We start from the raw sequence: 21,184 nt of genomic DNA on the forward strand, positions 1-21,184 counted from the left end.
TATTATACAGTCCCGGCCTGGTAGGAAGTTCCAACTGGGTGTTACAGCTATGAGGTCAATCCTTTGTCATTCAAAGGATGTAGTATCAATAATGTGCGATAACCTTCTACATTGTGTCAACACTCCTGACAGAAAAAAAAGTGTGGGTGGAAATGCAATTGAGTTACTTACATGAGGTTTCTCCTTTTGAAGCAATAGCAGCAACCAACTCCTTCTTCACCTATTGTCCAAAGCAAGGAACATAACATGAGTGTGGTCACTGGCTCAAATCAATAAGCTGCTGTGCTTTAGTAAACATATTCTGCAGCAGAAGAAATTGAAGAATTATTACTTCTTGAAAATAGGATCAAAAATTACCATCAGCATAAGGAGACATTTTCAGTCAAATTGTGCTGCAAATGTGATTGGGAGCAGCAGAAGGGATGTTAAATGTATTAGTACTGGCACTCGCGAATATAGAACATAGAACATACAGTGCAGAAGGAGGCCATTTGGCCCATCGAGTCTGCACCGACCCACTTAAACCCTCACTTCCACCCTATCCCCCCAACTCAATAACCCCTCCTAATCTTTTTGGACACTAAGGGCAATTTAGTATGTCCAATCCACCTAACCTGCACGTCTTTGAACTGTGGGAGGAAACCGGAGCACCCGGAGCAAACCCATGCAGACACGAGGAGAACGTGCAGACTCCGCACAGACAGTGACCCAGCGGGGAATCGAACCTGGGACCCTAGCGCTGTGAAGCCATAGTGCTACCATGCTGCCCAGATACAAACCATAATGCAGTTGTGGCAGCTGCTGTACAAGCAACTGAAGGCCAAATGTTAACTGTTAAATGATTCGTGTGAAAATAAAACTTTAAATGATACAGTTAGGACACTACAGTACAAACTCGTCTCTGGTGGGAATGGTTTGAATCGAGTGATTGTGTTTACAGTTTCTCCCCCTTATAAACTGAGTGTTTCTCCACACAACTGGCATTCATTGTACACATTTCGAGATGTTTTATTGGGAGAAGGCACCACATAAGTGCTAGTACTGTTGCCTCTACATTGGAGAGACGTTCTCTGTACACTGTTCTGTCATTTTGAATGTTGATTTCAAATGGCGGTTCACAATGATTTACTATCAGTATCATAGACAAGAGGTGGAAATTTCCTGGATAATGGCAGAATGTCAGGTTCAGATTGAGAACCGGTGTGTTTCTTCCAGGCAGGTTTGCCGTCTAGATCTTCCGACACATTGCTATTTCTGGAAGGGGATGTGTTTGCACAGTTATTGTGAGGGGTGGGACTTAAAGACACTGGCGAGTCAGCTTTACAGGCAAATCCATCTGAAAATGAAGTTAAAGACCTGCCCCCAGCTGATCAATGATTGCCGGCATCAACCTCCCCCCCCACCACCAAGGAGCGCTTGCATCACCTCACCCTCCCCCTACCCAAGGATGTCTGGCACCAACCCTCCATCACTCTCAAGGATATCTAGCATCGTGGTCCTCTCAATGGGTTTCTCTATTGGCCACACCCCTGGTCCCGGCCTTTGGTAGCGCCGATTGGCACTGTCATATTATTACTCTGGTGCCAGCGGGTAGTCCGGGCACTGCCCTGCCGTGTCCTTAACCACCTGGGGGATGCACTGGCCTCTGAGCCCCAAGCGTGGTCATCACGTTTAGTCTCCATTTTTGGAGACCAGTAGTGATTCCCACAGGTGTTACATCACTCTGGTGGATGGGAACATCCAACGTTGCTGGAAGATTTGGCATTAAGCCGATTTTGAATACTTAAATAAAATGCATGGCAATCAGGTTCATGGCCTCATGGGCTGGGGTGGGAGGGGGGGGGGGTGGGGGGGGAGACATCTCAATCTGAGATCTCTCTGTTGCAAATCCCGTTATGGCCCTCTCGTGAAAGTTTCCAGCCACAAAGGGATTTTCACTGGGGTGTAACGGGGCTGGGAAATCGCTCCCGTGGTCTTAATTTCTGTTTCAAGTATAAGAACGGGATTGGATGGTATCTCTGTGAAGGGAGAGTGTCTCTGAAATAGTGATCAGGAAAGGGAGGGACAATAGGGGCAGAATGGTGGTGCAGTGGTTAGCACTCTGCCTCTCGGCACCGAGGTCCCAGTTTTGATCCCAGCTCTGGGTCACTGGCCGTGTAGAGTTTGCACATTCTCCCCGTATCTGCGTGGGTTTCACCCCCATAACCCAAAGATGTGCAGATTAAGGGGCAATTTAGCGTGGCCAATCCACCTACTCTGCACATCTTTGGGTTGTGGGGGCAAAACCCACGCAAACACAGGGAGAATGTGCAAACTCCACACGGACAGTGACCCAGAGCCGGGATCGACCTGGGACCTCAGCGCCGTGAGGCAGCAGCACTAACCATTGCGCCACCGTGCTGCCCAATGTCCTTTAGGGAAGAAAATCTGCTGGTCTGGTCTCCATGTGACTCCAGATCCACAGCAATGTGGTTGACTCTCAAATGGAGGGCAGTTAGGGACCGGTAATCAAATGCTGGCCCAGCCAGCAACACTCATGTTTCGTAAAATGAATTTAAAAAAAAAACAAAGATTCAATATCACCAACAGTTGTTGCAGCTGGTGTTACATTTTTAATTTCACAATTAGCTCCTGAATTAATAAATGTTTTTTTTTTACTGTTGCTGATAAGAGAGCAAGAGCCTGAATTTGGAGGACTTCGTCACAAGGAACTATTTTCTCCTCTGCTGATCTTTTCTCTGATCTGAAAAGAGAAAAAAAATGGAAAATTCATTAATTCTTAACTTAATTTAATGTGTTTATTTAAGATTGGAACAGTAAAATATAGTCCGCTGTCCTCTTGAAGCACCAGTGACTTTTGATTCCTCATCCCAAAGGTCAAAGATTCAGAAACATTTTGTGTTAATTTACTCTTTTTAAGTTGCTTATGATCCAAAGGTCCAGCAATAGCACACAGTTTAGATGAACAGACATTTCCTCTTGAAGACTCTTTAGTGCTTAAGGGGACAAAACTCGATAGTACCCAAAACCAGGCATGGGGGTCACAATGTGCAATTAGCCCACACCCATTCCTTCAAAAGCAGGCCCCATGCAAGCTCTGCTGCCTGCTAATTTACGTGATAGTGGAGTTCAGCCCAGCATTCAATGCACTGTTTAGAGACTGCACCACTATAAAGCCAGACTCCTAAAGGTGAGGTGGGTTCTGGCTGGAGTAACTGTTGTAAAGGGCTGGGATAGATATTTTCAACGGGAAGGACATGCTCCAAGATTCTCAGTTGCAGCACTGATGGCCTTGATGCAGGAGGTGGACAGGAGAAGAGATGTCCTCTATCCACTGACAGACAGACAGTGCAATGGCAGTGGAACCATGTAATGACTGTGCTTAACACAAGCAGTGTTGCCCTCAGCATCTGGATGCAGTGCTGCAAGAAGATCAACAATGTCATACAAGTGGTTGAGGTCAGTGAATCCATCTTCAAATGCCATATCCAACCACCTGCACCACTATCCTCATACTCTAGCCAGTTCACCAGACAGCACATCACTCACCTACCAACAATCATTACTCAAAACTCACATTATCAACTTTACCTCACCTTCACATCCTCACACCCACATTTCACGTCTTGCGCACACTGCTAGCTATTCAACCATGACAGAACCATCACCAAACATATTGCGACACACTCACTGACTAATTTACCTCTCGCTTATATCACCTACAGGGCAGTGACGAAGGAGAAACTTTGGGCTGGATTCTTCGCCGCGCTGCACCACATTTCCGTTTCACCTCGCCGGCGGGATGCTCCGTTACGCCGGCTGGTCAATGGGGTTTCCCATTGTCGGGCAGCCCCATGCCGTCAGGAAACCCCCTGGGCTGCCGGCAAAACGGAGCATCCCACCGGCGGAGAATCCAGCCCCCTGTTAGTCCAGGCCAGAATAAGGGTAGCACAGCTGCCAGCTCACCAGAGGGTGATATTACACTTGCTGAAGACTCAGGTAAGGGATCGTATTCTCTGCTTCTCAACATCAGAATTGCAAATTGTAATTGGGCGAAAATTGAAGTTGGCACGAGGCGCCGAACCAGCCGCCATGCTTTTGTGCCCTGCAGATGGCATCAATGTGCCACGTGCGCTGGCGCAGCGTGCAAAGTGTTAACATATTATTACCGTGTTTGGCCTAGTTTTCTCCAGGCCTCTGCGACTCTCCGCCCCTGTCAGTCAGAAGTGCCACCAGTGCGGTACACTTGTGGTGTTTAAAAATGGGGATCTAACGCCGTGGCTGCTGAGGGACAGAGAGGAGGTAAGAAATGTTTACAAACTCGCAGTAATGGGCTGACAGTTATGCCGCTGACTGGCGAGCATCTGCCAGGGCCGGGGGAATAGCTGGACAGACCCGGAGACGGGCTGTGGGTTCAGGGTAGCTGGAACAGACTCGGAGATGGGCTGTGGGTTCGGGGTCGCCAGGCACAGACTACCATTGCCGCAGTCTGCAAGGCAGTCATTGTGTACAGGTTACAGAACCCTGGCTGCAAACTCCGCTGACTGCCCGCTGTGTCCTGTAAATGTCACAGCACCACCAGTCGTATGGGTGCCTCCTAGGCCAATGTTTCTAAGTTTGCAGATGATAAAAAGATCTGTAGAGGGACAGGTAGTATTGAGGAAGCAAGGGGGCTGCAGAAGGACTCCGACAAGATAGGAGAGTGGGTAATGAAGTGGCAAATGAAATACAATGTGGAAAAGTGAGATTATGCACTTTGGAAGGAGGAATTTAGACATAGGCTATTTTCTAAATGGGGAAATGCTTAGGAAATCAGAAGCACAAAGGGACTTGGGAGTCCTTGTTCACAATTCACTTAAGGTTAATGTGCAGGTTCAGTCGGCAGTTAAGAAGGCAAATGCAATGTTAGCATTCATGTCAAAAGGCTCGAATACAAGACCAGGGATGTACTTCTGAGGCTGTATAAGGCTCTGGCCAGACTCCATCTGGAGTATTATGAGCAGTTTTGGGCCCATATCTAAGGAAAGATGTACTGGTCTTGGAAAGGGTCCAGAGGAGGTTCACAAGAATGACCCCTGGAATGAAGAGCTTGTCGTATGAGGAACAGTTGAGGACTCTGGGTCTGTACTTGTTGGAGTTGAGAAGGATGAGGGGGGATCTTATTGAAACTTACAGGATACTGCGAGGCCTGGAAAGAGTGGACGTGGAGAGGATGTTTCCACTTGTAGGAAAAGCTAGAAGCAGAGGACACCATCTCAGACTAAAGGGACGATCCTTTAAAACAGAGATGAGAAGGAATTTCTTCAGCCAGAGGGTGGTGAATCTGTGGAACTCTTTGCCGCAGAAGGCTGTGGAGGCCAAATCACTAAGTGTCTTTAAGACCGAGATAGATATGTTCTTGATTAATCAGGGGATCAGGGGTTATGGAGAGAAGGCAGGAGAATGGGGATGAGAATAATATCAGCCATGATTGAATAGCGGAGCAGACCCGCTGGGCCGAGTGGCCTAATTCTGCTCCTATATCTTATGGTCTAACCCTCAGACCGCAGCTGACCCATCAACGAGATGGACGTGGCCATGCGCATGCAGTGGTACACTAGGTGCTGGCACTCATCGATCACTCATCAGAAGCGCAGCTTCACTGCAGGGGAAACAGGGGCAGAGCAGAGCGCACCCCGAACAGCAGCCACATGCACCTTGACCTTTGACACGTTCCCTGGCACACTACCCCTCTCAAGATGGAGGCCTCGCCAGTGACACTATCTGCTTACCCACTCCGCAGGATCACCAGCCGTCTCCAAGGCCTGCCTGTCCACTATCTCCTGCTTCCATCCATCCTGACCCCGGTCAGGATGCCACAACAGGTGTGCCGCACACAGGACCCACAGCACATTAGAGCCACAGTCCCAACAGGAGCCACCCCCACCTCACCCAGCCCCAACTGTGGACCCTGATGGCACGCATGCCACCAAGCATGGAGGAGGTCAGTGGCACACGGTGACCACCCACTCCCACCCCACAACCCGGTGCCACCCTGCTGATGAGGCGTCACATGGCCCACCCATGGAGGCCACCCACAGTGGACCCTATTGGAGGGCGCAGGCCAAAGGTCGCAGAGTGTATCGCTGACATGACTTGCGGCGGCCACCAGTATCCCTGCCGGCAGGGACGGGTGGTGGGGTTAGAGGCTCCCCGGTGGCAGCCACCGGTGGAGCGAGGGGTTTGGTTTCCAGGGCAAGGTGTTGGGAGGAACAGCCGAAGAGTGGGGGGTGGGATTAGGAGGGGGGAACATTCGGAGGCTGGAGCTGCAGTGAAACCCAGGGCAACTGTGTGGCCTGTTGGACATGGATGGGCATGGGAGTACTCACCATGCTAACATGTCTGCCCATTTCCCCCTGCATAGCTTGGACTTCAGTGTTCAGCCAGGAATGGTTGCCTTCTGCCTGGCCACAGCAACCCTTGCAGACACATTGAGGTTGCATGCACAGGCGCTGCTCGGGGAGGACCCTGCACAATAGGAGCCTGCCCCAGAGGAGCAGGGGTGAGCCGGTGAGGCTGGGGAACCGGCCGTCCAACTGGCGGGAAGGGATGAGCGAAGAAAGCGATGCCTCAGGCCATGTGTATACCATCGGCGTCTGTCCTTCAAGCACCTGCTGGACCAAACATGTTGCCAAAGATTCCAGCTGACCAAGGTGACTGTGCAGTATCTGTGCCAGATGATGGAATCCCTGGGGTATGGGGGAGGACACCCTCTCCCGGTGGCCGTCAAGATGACGGTAACCCTGAACTTCTTTGCCACGGGGCCCTTCCAAGCGTAAAGCGGGGACCTGTCCGGTATCTTACAGACGTCTATGCTCAGGTGCATCTGTACCGTCATGCATGCCTTATATTACCAGTGGACTATATACATTTCAATGTGGACCAGGCCCACCAGGTTGCCCAGTCAGCGGGATTTGCCACCATCACTGGCACGTCCCACGTTTAGGTGGTGATCGATGGGACACATGTCCCACTGTGGGCACTGACGCATGAGGGGGTGCCCTTCATCAATAAGAAGGGCTTCCACCCCATGAATGTGCAAGTGGTCTATGACCTACGGCTGCACATCATGCACGTCTGCGCCTGAAATGCGCATGACGCATTTGGTCTGGTGCACCATATGGTGCCCGACATCTTCGAGACGCTCCCCGGGGTGAGGGGTTGGCTCTTGGGTGACAGAGGTTATCCGTTGAAGTCGTGGCTAATGACACCTGTCCAGAGGCCCCGCGAAGAACTGTTACAAAGACGCCCATGCAGCACCCAGGAGCGTCATCAAGCGGTGCATCAGCTTACTGAAGATGCAGTTCCACTGCCTGGACTGCTTTGGTGGGGCCCTGCAATATAGCCCTCAGAGGGTCTCCCACATCATGATGGCCTACTATGTTCTGCACAATATCACACTGCAGATGGGGGACATGCTGGAAAAGGAGGCAGAGGAACACCAGGCCTCATCCAACAAGGAGGAGGCAGAGGATGGATCGGGCATAGGATCCGGGCAAGCACAGGAGGCCGCACAACATGTACGTCAGGGCCATCGCGCATGTGAAAAACTCATAACCTCCAGTTTCACCGACTCGAAGGCCACCGGCAGCCCAGCCTCCCTGTCCCATCTCCTCATAACCCCTCCCCCCCATAGCCACCACCCCCTTCCTGCACTCCGCCCCACCACCCAGCAGCTCTCCCTCCACCGAGCTTCCCACCGGCATAATTACAGGGTCCATGGGACAGAGGATGATGACCACCTGCTGTGCGATGAGCTCTGGTGCTCTACGTCGTTTGGTAGAGTTTGGTACCACATCCCACTGTCTGCTCGGGTATTCCCTGCATGCGTGCTGGCTATTCCATCTCACCGGGCTATAGACCTTCTGGGGAGGTGGGAGTGTGGGTGGGGTTCAGGGTGGGGGTAGTTATGGGGGTGGTGAGCATTGATGGGCCACTCAGCACATAGCGCTTACTCATCTCAGCCCCATCTCAGCCCATAAGGGCTGGTTTAGCATACTGGGCTAAATCGCTGGCTTTTAAAGCAGACCAAGGCAGGCCAGCAGCACGGTTCAATTCCCGTACCAGCCTCCCCGAACAGGCGCCGGAATGTGGCAACTAGGGGCTTTTCACAGTAACTTCATTGAAGCCTACTCGTGACAATAAGCGATTTTCGTTTCATTTCATTTCCCCTGCCACCTCCACGGAGGATGATCCCGTCGGACTGTCCTGGGCCCTGTCTTGTGCCTTTCTCCCACACCCACACAACACACCACCAACCTCCCACTACCCTCCCCCCACCCCTCCCCATCCCATTCGGCACACCTTCTTCACCCAGCCCAGCCCATCCCTCACACCCTTGAGATAGAGGAGCAAGGCAAGTGGATATTGTGTCCTGGCCCCTAACACTAACCTGTGTGATGCACCCATGCCAACTTAACTGGTGTCTAACTTTCTAATTGTATGTGATCTAATGCTCCTTCTAGGTGGGTCCCCGGGTGGTACATCAGATGTGGAGGCGGCCTGCTGCGTATCACGCCCTGTGACCTGGCTCCCATTGGGCAGCACGGTAGCACAGTGGTTGGCACAGTTGCTTCACAGCTCCAGGGCCCCAGGTTTGATTCCTGGCTTGGGTCACTTTCTGTGCGGTGTCTGCACGTTCTCCCTGTGTTTGCGTGGGTTTCCTCCGGGTGCTCCGGTTTCCTCCCACAGTCCAAAGATGTGCAGGTTAGGTGGATTGGCCATGATAAACCGCTCTTAGTGTCCAAAAAAGGTTAAGTGGGGTTACTGGGTTACGGGGATAGGGTGGGGGCATGGGCTTAAGTAGGGTGCTCTTTCCAAGGGCCGGTGTAGACTTGATGGGCCGAATATTCTCTTTCTGCACTCTAAATTCTGTAATTCCCCTGCTGTCAGTAGCCACAGTAGTCTAGCTTCTTCTCAATTTTCCCTCTCCCTCTTGGTCTTTCTGCCCCACCTTTCCAAAGACTTCCATCCCAGTCCTATAGGTCTCACCTCGCTCATCTACTCCCTCCTCTCTCAGCTTCTGCCCATGCTTCATCTTCCCTTTCTCTCCCCACCTCCACCTTTAACCATATAATATATTCCTCCTGGTCCTTAACTCTAATCCTTGCTGTATCATCTGCTTCTGTCCCACCCCATTTTAACCCCTCCCTCCTCTAGCTGCTTTTTTGCCTTTCATGTTACAGGCCTTGCCTACGCCAGTCAAACTGTCCTGTCGAATGCCACTTGACCAAACTCTTTGGTTTTGACTTGATGTATGAAAGTCACAACAAATATATAAATATTCACCAGTTCCTGCTCTCTCCATTAGTATAGCCATTCCCAATGAGAAGTAACAGCAGGAATAATGTTGTACAACAACTATATTTGTTTTGGTGACATCAGGCGGATTTGACTATTGACAATCTTGATTGCAATGTTTGTTTTATCAACATCATCTATTTGCAAAGTCTTAATTATGGCTGCCTGATTCTCCTCCCCTGGCAGCCTTTTAACTTAGTCAGTGAAGCAGTACTGGGTTTTGTTTGCAGGTGGAATAGATGTCTTCAGCCAACAAAGTCCTTGAAGATTTTAAACCAAGCTATGAAGCAGCTTATATTCTCAGTCCCTTTGAAATCACACTTCATTCAAATTGAATATATGTAACATTGAGCTTGTAGCACTGAATGGAATGTAAATTTCACTGGAAATGAATGTCGGGAGAGGTGTATAATCAGGCAGCTAATTAATTATTGGCTGTTTTAGACTCTCACTCAAAGTCAACATGATTCCCACTGAGTTGCGCCACAAGACGACATTTCCCTATTTCATCCCTTTTCCCTCCTGGTCATATAGCTCTAAAAAGAGGACAATTGCTAAGGCAATGTAATTTTAAAATATACTAACGTTATCTGCAGATTTGTCCTGGATTGAATATAAGGGACTAAGTGCCCTAGAAGTCTTACACCATTCTTCCACTCCTCCTCCTTTCCGAAGGGGCAGACCAGAACATCACATTCATCATCTGAAAACTGATAGAAGATGTCCTTATCGTGAAAATCCTCTTGCTTTCCCATCACTATGAAACAAAAAGATCAGTTGTGAGATTTCTCAGTGATCTGTGCTATAATGCAAGCTTAAGGATCTAAAATGAAAACCATTAACTGCCTGCCCAGGTCTATGGATTGTCTTGCTGTAGAAAGTGGATTGCGTGTTATTTGCTGATCGAGTCTCGTAAAGATTTCTCATTCCATCAAGCGTGGCATTTAAAATGCCTGGATCATCTGGGGAAAACACGCAGCTGGAAAATAAACTTATGGGACTAAAAGCAGCCACCCAACACAATTTTCACTGTAGATGCCACTATTTGTTTAAATAAATCCGAAGCATGAAAATTAAACTAAAAGATCTCAAATCTCCAAATTAATATGAAACAGCACGTGATGTGTCCTCAATGTTCTCTTGCTTTCGCAAAACCTGCTCAATTGATGTAGTATTAATTCATGTCATTTCAATGGTTGGGTTAAAATCACATTCTTTTAATTGCATCAACATCATGTGATAAAGAAATTGTAATTACAGACAAACCATCCATGAGTGCTCCTGAATAAGTAACATTTTGAACCATGGCTGATGGAAAGGAATTACATCACCATTACAGAGATTCAAATTGAAGGCTCATAATTTATTCCACCTTTTGAAATTTGAACAACAAGGGTACTTCAAACGAAGGTCAATTCAACTCTGTCCACTTTTTCTGGCGAAATTCAACAAACCAAAACATTCCCAGCATAAAATATATATCCAGTGGACAGTCTTAATACAGGATTTGTTTCTCTTGAATGGTGAAATAAATTAAAAGATGTTACCTACAGTTATGCAGATTATTAATTCCATCCATTTGGACATCAATGTGAAAGAAATGACATGTCATCTTCTGTGTAACTGATATTAGTGCAAGAGGATTTTATTACTATTTTTAACCAATGCTCTTTCCTCTTTCACAATATTTGTTGGTTCAATGGATGCATTCAACAAAGTAATGAATCTGAGCTACTACTCTCAATACAGTACTGAGGAAGCACTGCACTGCTGGAGGAGCTCACCTTTCAGATGAAGGGCGCAATTTCACTAAATGGGAACAAAGTCCCACAGCGAGCATGTTTAGCCGTGTATTTTCTGATATTCGCAGTGCTGAGAAAGACACGGCTATAAAACACGACTCACGTCTGATAAGGGGTCTCAATGGGGAACGCGCAGCCGAGTCCTCATACAGCCCCATTTTGTACACTGAAGAGCTCCAATCGCTGGAACTCTTCAGTGCAGCGAGAGATTGGGATGTCATTTTTAAAATGGCGTCCCGATCTCCGAGGCTCCCAATGTGATCTCTGAGCCCCCCAAGCCCCCCATCCAACCCAATCACACCTGCACAAAGAAATGCGAGATTGTTAGTGCCTCTGCCAGTGTCACCTGGGCACATTGTCAGTGTCAGGCTGACATCCAGTGACACTGCCAAGGTGCTTGGCCAGCAATGCCAGGGTGTCCAGGTGGCATTAGCAATGCCAGGGTACCACCCTGCCCAAAGGGCATTTACCAGGGGGCCTCTGATCATGGAGACCAGTGCTGAACGACTCTCAGGTCTCCGAGGTAAAGGAGATTGGTTCCATGCTTTGGGTAACTCATGAATCTGCACATTAAAGTGAGACATTAAAGTGCCTCCCTGGTAGCCGGGAGATGGATTTTATTGACATGGAGGGACTTGGAGCCCCCGAAGTCGGGGTGTGAGTCAGTGACATGGCGGGGCTTCTCCGACTTGAGAAGATTAAGTTTGCCCTGAGGGGATCGATGCTAGTGTTTGCCCGGAGGTGGCAGCCGTTTATTGACTTCTTTGGGATGAACTAAGCTGTCAGCAGTGCGGGGTGGGTGGGGGTGTTTAAAAAGGAGGCATGGGGGGGTGGGTAAGGTGGGGGGAACGTCAGTTGGAAATTGGGATTGGGGAGTTGTTTATGGAAGCCATGTTGGCTGGGTTTTGTTGTTGGTTGGGTGTGTTGTTCAGTTTGTTCTTTTGATTACTTGTTAAAATTGTTAAAATATTAAATGCCTTGATAAAAACATTTTAAAAAGAAGAATGTTGTACAGAGTGTACAAACTTAAGAGTGATCTCACAGATAAGCCTTGGGGTTGCGAAAATAGAAAAACAATAGAACTAACGCTCTGTATCTAAATGCTCTTAGTATTCACAATAAAATAGAGGAATTTAGAGCACAAATAGAAATAAGTATTTATCGTCTGATAGACATTACAGAGATATGGCTGCAAGATGGCAATGTCTTGTAGCCATCTGGGATGGCCACTTCCTGATTACAAAATGGACACTCTGCAAAGATTGCAGTGAAAATGGACACTACTAAGAAAGCAAGCAGGTGCAAGGTTTGTCTGTTGATTGGAGCCATAGCTCCCAGACAAGACCGATACTGCAAACCATTTCCATACTAATGAGCCATCCCCAGGAACAAAAAGGTGACATTTAAGCAAACACTACCAAGACAGACACCCTGGCGCCAGAGGAGACCAGAACAAAGCAGGCCAACGGCCACCTAGGACACACCCAGCAATCAGGGCACCCACCCCTCTATTGGAGGAAATCGATGGGAACAATTGGGAAACGGCCCAATTAATTGGGGCCAAGTTCAAGGCCCGCACAAAAGCACGCGAAGCCCCTTTTGTGTATAAGAAGAATCTCCCAAGAGAGAATCGCTCTCTTGCGGCCCCGGCTCTCACCAAGGAGAGACCTGCCCAGCAGCAACATCAGAACACGCTACGTAGGTGTACTGTGGGTTGGAGTGGAGTAGCTGTACCCTCTCAACCAACCGGTCTGCTTTGTGGAGTCCTAGGTGTTTACAGAGGAGTACGGGTCCTGGAGCTGCGAGTCACTTTGGGAGCGAAACCCCGGAGGTGGACTTCTTGCGGAAGGCAAAGAGATGTTCATGGGGTGTTTCATTAGTTGCAGTGCACAGGAGCGACCGAATGGAGTGCAGGGCGTTGGAGAGGACCTCCTGCCAGTGGGAGGCCAGGAGATTTCTGGACCGTAGGGCCAACTGGACTTCCGTCCAGACCGTCCAATTCACCCTCTCCACCTGCCCGTTTCCCCGGGGGTTGTAGCAGGTCGTCCTGCTCGAGGCGATACCCCTGTTGAGCAGGAACTGGTCCAGCTCATCGCTCATTAATGAGGATCCCCTGTTGCTGTGGACATAGGCGGGGAAACCGAACAGAGCGAAGATGGTGTTGAGGGCTTTGATGACGGTGGCAGATGGCATGTCGGGGCATGGGATAGCGATGGGGAATCTGGAATATTCATCGACCACACTGAGGAAGTACAAAACCTCGTAGTTGTAGGTGGAGAGCTCGATCCTCCACCTCAAGGTTTTATCATTTTTGATCTTACCCCGCTGTGTGTTATTGAGCATAAAGGCAACCGACCGTTGGTCAATGAGGAGAGTGAATCTCCTGCTGGCCAGGTAATGCCTCCAATGCTGCACAGCTTCAACGATGGCTTGGGCCTCTTTCTCGACAGAGGAATGCCGAATTTTGGAGGCATGTAGGGTTCATGAAAAAACGCCATGGGCCTGCCTGCCTGGTTGAGGGTGGCAGCTAGAGCGACGTCTGATGCATCGCTCTCGACTTGGAATGGTAACGTCTCGTCGATCACATGCATCGCGGCCTTGGCGATGTCAGCCTTGATACGGTTGAAGGCCTGGTGAGCCTCGGTCGTTAAGGGAAAAAGAGTGGATTGAATGAGTGGGCAGGCCTTGTCCGCATAGTTTGGGACCCACTGGGCGTAATAAGAAAAGAAACCCAGGCATCATTTGAGGGCCTTGGGGCAGTGGGGGAGGGGGAGTTCCATGAGGGGGCGCATGCGGTCAGGATCGGGCCCCAGAACTCCGTTCTGGACCACATAGCTGAGGATGGCTTAGCGGTTCGTGCTGAACACACACTTCTCCTTGTTGTAGGTTAGGTTGAGGAGAGTGGCGGTGCGGAGAAATTTGGCAAGGTTGGCGTCATGGTCCTGCTGATTGTGGCCGCAGATGGTGACATTGTCCATGAACGGGAAAGTGGCCTGCAGCCCGTACCGGTCAACCATTCGGTCCATTTCCCGTTGGAAAACCGAGACCCCGTTGGTGACGCCAAAGGGAACCCTAAGAAAGTGGTAAAGGCGGCCATCTGCCTTGAAGGCAGTGTATGGGCGGTCCGCCTTACGGATGGGGAACTGGTGGTAGGCGGATTTCAGGTCCACAATTGAGAAGACCCGCATTACAGGTCCCAGATCCACTTTCCCCGTACGCAATCGAAGTTGCAAGCACCGACCGAACCCTTTCGGCCGTACTCCTCCAGAAACGCCATGACCAATTATGCCCCGTAGCATACGCCTCACGCGTGTTAGATCCTGTCGAGCAAGGATTTTCTGCCTGCGAAAGGCACCTGCTCGTAGTTTTTTGGGCAGTACAGTACTTCGCCTACATTACAGGACTCAACCCCATCACCATTCTCACTGAACACCCCCCGACACAGCTACTACTAGATGGTCGACTTAAAGATGGCGCAGTCAGTCAAATCCGCGCAGCCCGTTGGACCCTTCTTTTACAGGGACGGGACATCACAGTCAAAAGAACCAAGACCCACACCTTCCTAGCCGATAATTGGCAATATGCAGGAACCCCTCATGAGTGTGAGATCATCACCACAAAACACAACACAGTCCCTAAAACACAGTACCCAAAAAAACCTCCCAGGAAAACAGGTAATACAGCCCAGAGACCCCAGCCCACAGACACGTGCGCACCCCTGAAAATCTATGTTGATGGCTCCTCCACAGTTTTGAATGGAAAGAGAATTACCGGTTGCGGTATATATGTAGAGGACGTGCAGGGACGTGCCCTAGATGAGATTTCATTAAAGTTGCCAGGACACTTAGGCTCACAGGCAGTAGAACTGACAGCAATCGCTGACATTGTAGACCACCCTGACTCGTTCCCGACCCCAGCAGACATCTATTCGGACAGTTTGTATGTTTGTAATAGTTTGACGGAATTCCTACCCCTGTGGGAAACTAGAGGATTTGTTTCCACAGACGGAAAGCACCTACCCTCAGCCCCATTACTCCGACATATCCTAGAGACAGCCAGAAATAGGAAATATGGCATAATTAAGGTTTGCAGTCATCACCGTTCTTCCCCCCTGGAGACAAACACTCCGGCGCCAGAGGAGACCAGAACAAAGCAGGCCAACGGTCACCTAGGACACGCCCAACAATCAGGGCACCCATCCCTCTATTGGAGGAAATCGATGGGAACGATTGGGAATCAGCCCAATTAATTGGGGCCAAGTTCAAGGCCCACCCAAAAGTGCGCAAAGCCCCTTTTGGGTATAAGAAGAATCCCCCAAGAGAGAATCGCTCTCTTGCGGCCCGGCTCTCACCAAGGAGAGACCTACACAACAGCAACATCAGAACAAGTAAGTCCAAGGTCAATGCACACTACGAGACAGACGCTCCTAGCTGTTATTCCGTACCAATTCACTCCCTGCAGCCTCAGAACTGAACAACGGCCATTGTTCCTCTGACTGAGTGGGCGCCCGAAGCTTAGTATAGGCTTTTAGCAGTAGTGATAGTTTAGTTTGTAGAGTTTTATGCATGAGTATATTTGACTGTGTGTGTAAATAAATGAGCATTGAGTTTGAACTTACTAACCAGTGTATCGAGTCTTTGATCAGTATTTGGTTTTGAAACTTGTGGTGGTATCGAGAGATACCTGGCGACTCTAGAGCAAATGTAATTAAAATTAAGGAAGGCGACCATATTGGCCGCCATTTAAAGAGCCAAATTAAGAGAAACACAATTAGCAACAGTCTGTGACCTGAATATTCAAAGGTACAAGACATTTCAGAAGAACAGGAAACTAGGGAATGTTGGAGGGATAGCTGGTTAATTAAGATTGGCATTAGTGCATTAGAGAAGGATAATCTTAGCTCTAAAGATCAAGGTGTAGAATTGGTTGTCTAGGAATAAGAAAAGTAAATGTAGGAAGTCACTTGTGGGAGTTTCCACGTCCCCTCACAGCAGCTAAACTGTAGGATGGGTATACAAGGAGAAATATGTGGGCTTGTGGCAAAGGTATGGTGATAATCATGGGTGAGTTTAATCTACATGTAGATTGAATGAATCAAATTGGCAAGGTTGGCCTGGAAGATAGGTTCATAGAGAGTTCTCAGAATGGTTTCTTAAAGTAGCACATTCTACAGCTAGCCAGAGGATTGGTTAGCTAGCAGGAAACAGAAATGGGCATAAATGACTCATTTTTGAGTTGGTAAGATGTATCAAGTGGAGACCCACAGGGATCAGTTCTGGGACCTCAACTATTTACAAGTAATATCAATGATTTGGATGAATGGACAGAATATATAGCTTATTAAATTTACTCATCCAGGCAGGTAAAAAGTATTCCATCACACTGCTGACCTGTGCCTTGTAAATGGTGGACATGTTTCAGTGAGTCAGGAGGTGCATTGCTCACCGCAGATTTCCCAGCCTTTTACCTGCTCTTGCAGTCACAGTATTTATATGGCTGGTCCAGTTATGTTTCTGGCCAATGGTTGTTGATGGTGGGGAATTCAATGATGTCCATGTGTTGAATGTCAAGGGGTGACAGTTAGATTCTCTCTTGCCGGAGATGGTCATTGCCTGGCACTTATGCAGCATGAAAATTACTTTCCACTCGTCATCCCAAGCCTAGATATTGTCTAGGTCTTGTTGAATTTTGGACATGGGCTGCTCCCTTGCCTGTGGAGTCTGAATGGTGCTGAACATTGTGCACATTCCCATTTCTGACCTTATAGTGAAGAGAAGATTATTAATGAAGGAGCTGAAGATGGTTGGGCCTAGGACATTACCCTGAGAAACTTCTGCAGCGATATCTGGGGTTGAGATGATTGGTCTCCAGAAATCACAACCATTTTTCTTTTAGCTAGGTTTGATATCAACCAGTGGGGGGTTTCCCCCTGATTCTCATTGACTTCAATTTTGCTAAGAATCCTTGAGGCCACACTCTGTCAAAAAGCTGCCATTATGTCAAGGACAATCACTCTCATCTCATCTCTGGAATTCAGTTATTTTCAACACGTTTGGACTGAGGCTGTATGAGGTCAAGAGCTGAGTGTCCCCGGTGGAAGGCAAACTGAGTTTCAGTGAGCAGGTTAATGCTGAGCAAACGTCATTTGGTTTGGGGCGCAACTAGTTTCGGAGAACAAGTCTGAGTGGAATTGCCAGGACGTTGTCAGGGCCCATAGTTTTTACAGTCGCTAGTGCCTTCAGCCATTTCTTGATATCACTTGGAGTGAATCGAATTGGCTGAAGACAGGTATCTATGGTGCTGAGGACCTCAGACAACACCTCGATTGACAAAGAGTCACACCAACTTTGACAAAGAGTCATTCAGACTCGGACCATTAGCTCCCTTCCCTCTCCAAAGACCTGCTGAGATTTTCCAATATTTTCTGTTTTTGTTTCAGATTCCAGCATCCGCAGTAATTTGCTTTTACCTAGATTAATTATTCGCTCGGCGCTTCTGGCTGAGGATGGTTGCAAATTCTTTTTCCTTCCTTGTCTTTTGTGCTGATGTGCTGGGCTCCCATATCATTGAGGAAGAGGCTGCTATTGAGTTTCGACCTCCTGTTGGTTGTTGAATTGTCCACCACAAATTCACAGCTGTTGTGACAGGACTGTGCAGAGCTTTGATCTGTTCTGTTGGTTGTGGGATTGCTTCGCTCTGTTTACAGTGTACTGTAGTCCTGAGGTTTAGCCTCACCAAGTTTGTACCCCATTTTCAGAATGGTGCTTTTGAACCATTCTTGGTAATGGACATTGAAGTCCCACCCGGTCTACAATCTGTGCCTCTTCAAAATGATGCTCAACATGGTGAAGCACTGCTTCTTCAGTGACTGGAAGGCAGTAGGCAGTGACCAGCAGGACATTTACTTCCCTGTGTTTTTTAAAACAAAATTCCAATTAAGGGGCAATTTAGCGTGGCCAATTCACCTACCCTGCACATCTTTGGGTGGTGGGGGTGAGACTCACACAGACACAGGAAGAATATGCAAACTCTACACGGACAGTGACCTGGGGCCGGGATCAAACCTGGGTCTACGGGGCTGTGAGGCAGCAGTGCTAACCACTGCGCCACAGTGCCACTGCTCATTCCGTGCTGGATCTGATTTTTTTTGGCAAAGTATCATCTCAGGCAGGAAAAGCAGAGTGTAACCAGGTTTTCCTGCACTATTTTTAAATTCTTTGCCGAAAAAAGAGGCAAGTCACATGTCATCACTCTGGCAGGGCAGGCCCTGAATGACCCTGTCTTGTCTGCAACTTAGGTTTTTAATAGATCGGATGCTCTTTTAAAAGGACACCCCAATTTAAAGAAATACAAATGGAGACATCACATCTCCATGGTACTCCCCCCACCCCTACCCCAAACCCCACGGAACCCCAGCTCTCCATGGAACCCCCCCCCTCCCTCAGCACCTCCCCTACAGATCTTCACCCACCCCCAAGGAACATCCCCCAGCACTGCCCCTAGGATGTGTCAGAGGGCAATGCCCATCCATGATCTTCTCCCCCGGGAGCTATACTCACCTACACGCCCCTGACGGGTTCTGCTCGCCAGATGCATGTCGTGGGGAACTGTCATGATTCACATCGCTGTGCGCTCATGCTGACGTGAATGGACAATTTAACATGGGGGAGACTTATCAGGCTACCAGTCTTGATGACGATATTTAAATTGATGCAAATGGGGATGCTGACTTTCAATTGGAGACAATCAATTGGGGAATTCCCACCAGCGTAAAAGGCATTTTGGGGCTCCCGTGCTATTCTCTACCCCCTCTGCTGTTCCCTTCCCCCCAAAACGGGAGTGTAAAATCCCCACCTCTTCCCCAATATCAGAACCTCTTCCTTCACTATCAATAGCTCCAGACTACCCTACACAAACTTAATCTGACGCGACTGGTAGAGCAGATGGAGGAGGACTTTAAGAGGTGGGATATGGTGCCCCTGTCATTGGTGGGCAGAGTACAGGCGGTCAAGATGGTGGTCCTCCCGAGGTTTCTTTTCGTGTTTCAGTGCCTCCCCATCCTGATTACTAAGGCCTTTTTAAAAAAAATAGATAGGAGCATTACGAGCTTTGTATGGGCGGGAAAGACCCCGAGGGTAAAGAGGGGGTTCCTGCAGCGCAGTAGGGACAGAGGGGGATTGGCACTGCCGAGTCTGAGTGACTACTATTGGGCCGCCAATGTGTCAATGGTCCGTAAGTGGATGAGGGAAGAGGACGGTGCGGCGTGGAAAAGGCTGGAGATGGCGTCCTGTAAGGAAACAAGCCTGAAAGCGCTGGCGACGGCGCCGCTACCGTTCTCCCCGAAAAGGTACACCACAAACCCAGTGGTGGTGGCGACCTTGAAGATCTGGGGGCAGTGGAGACGACACAGGGGAGTGACGGGTGCCTCGGTGTGGTCCCCGATAAGGAATAACCACAGGTTCGTCCCGGGGAGGATAGATGGGGGATTTCAAAGTTGGCAGCGAGCAGGAATTAGGAAGCTGAAGGACCTGTTTGTGGACGGGACGTTTGTGAGTTTGGGAGCATTGGAAGAAAAATATAAGTTGCCACCAGGGAATGCTTTCCGATACATGCAAGTGAGGGCATTTACGAGGCAACAGGTGAGGGAATTTCCGCAACTCCCGACGCAAGGGATCCAGGATAGAGTGATTTCGGGGGCATGGGTTGAAGAAGGTAAAGTGTCGGAAATATACAGGGAGATGAGAGACGAGGGGGAGACGAAGGTAGAGGAGCTGAAGGTAAAATGGGAAGAGGAGCTGGGGGAAAGGATTGAGGAGGGGCTGTGGGCAGATGCCCTAAGCAGGGTAAATTCCTCGTCCTCATGTGCCAGGCTTAGCCTGATTCAATTTAAGGTTCTACACAGGGTGCATATGACGGGAGCAAGACTGAGCAGGTTTTTTGGGGTGGAGGATAGGTGTGGGAGGTGCTCGGGAAGCTCGGCGAACCACACCCACATGTTCTGGTCGTGTCCGGCACTGCATGAGTTCTGGGAGGGTGTGGCAAGAGTGGTCTCAAAGGTGGTGGGGGTCTGGGTCAAACCAAGCTGGGGGTTAGCTATATTTGGGGTTGCAGAAGAACCGGGAGTGCAGGAGACGAAAGAGGCCGACGTTCTGGCCTTTGCGTCCCTAGTAGCCCGGCGAAGGATTCTACTCATGTGGAAAGAAGCGAAGCCCCCGGTCTTGGAGGCCTGGATAAACGACATGGCAGGGTTCATAAGACTGGAGCGAATAAAATATGCGTTAAGAGGATCGGCTCAGGGGTTCACCAGGCGGTGGCAACCGTTCCTTGACTATCTCGCGGAACGATAATGGAAAAACAGAAAGGACAGCAGCAGCAACCCAGGTGGGGGGGTGGGGGGAGGATTATCCTAGTTTTTGTTTTTTGCCAGTTGTTGATATTTGCTTTTTGTTTATCTCTTTTTTCATTTGTTGTTAGTTTAATATATTATTTAAATAACGTTTAATGCATATTTCTTTATTATGTTGTAAAAACGGAAAATCTCTGTTTGAAAAATGTCAATAAAATATATATTTTTTAAAAAATAGCTCCAGACTGTGACACGCATGTATAATAACAATAATCTTTATTAGTGTCACAAGTAGGCTTACATTAACATTGCAATGAAGTTACTGTGAAAATCCCCTAGTCACCACATTCCAGCGCCTGTTCGGGTACACTGAGGGAGAATTCAGAATGTCCAATTCACCTAACAGCACGTCTTTCGGAACTTGTGGGAGGAAACCAGAGCACCCGGAGGAAACCCACGCAGACAACGTGCAGACTCCGCACAGACAGTGACCCACTGCTAATCTGCTACCAATGCCTTTTGCCACAGCAACTTGAGCTTACTGAGTGAACGATAATACACCATCAACAACCTCAAAATTGCGAATGATTGAACTTTCTTAATATGAAGGAAAGCTGCAAAATAAGCCGGAACACATGATTATTATTATGCTGACTGTTAAAAAAAAAGCTCACTTGTTTAGTACCTTTAAAGTCCA

At 48.8% G+C, this 21,184-nt stretch overlaps 1 protein-coding gene across 1 annotated transcript in view; it reads right to left on the reverse strand.

Moving 5' to 3' along the window:
* Window positions 1-21,184, reverse strand: part of rapgef5a (Rap guanine nucleotide exchange factor (GEF) 5a) — a 370,729-nt gene that overhangs the window by 282,732 nt on the left and 66,813 nt on the right. Inside the window, exons 5-7 of the mRNA XM_072509217.1 lie at window positions 9,925-10,096; window positions 2,659-2,743; window positions 172-220 (exon numbers count right to left, since the gene is read on the reverse strand). Of these exons, the coding sequence (XP_072365318.1) occupies window positions 172-220; window positions 2,659-2,743; window positions 9,925-10,096 (306 nt within the window). The remainder of the gene's footprint in view (window positions 1-171; window positions 221-2,658; window positions 2,744-9,924; window positions 10,097-21,184) is intronic.

This window comes from Scyliorhinus torazame, chromosome 6, assembly GCF_047496885.1.
Source record: "Scyliorhinus torazame isolate Kashiwa2021f chromosome 6, sScyTor2.1, whole genome shotgun sequence".
In the NCBI taxonomy this organism is placed as follows: Eukaryota; Metazoa; Chordata; class Chondrichthyes; order Carcharhiniformes; family Scyliorhinidae; genus Scyliorhinus; species Scyliorhinus torazame.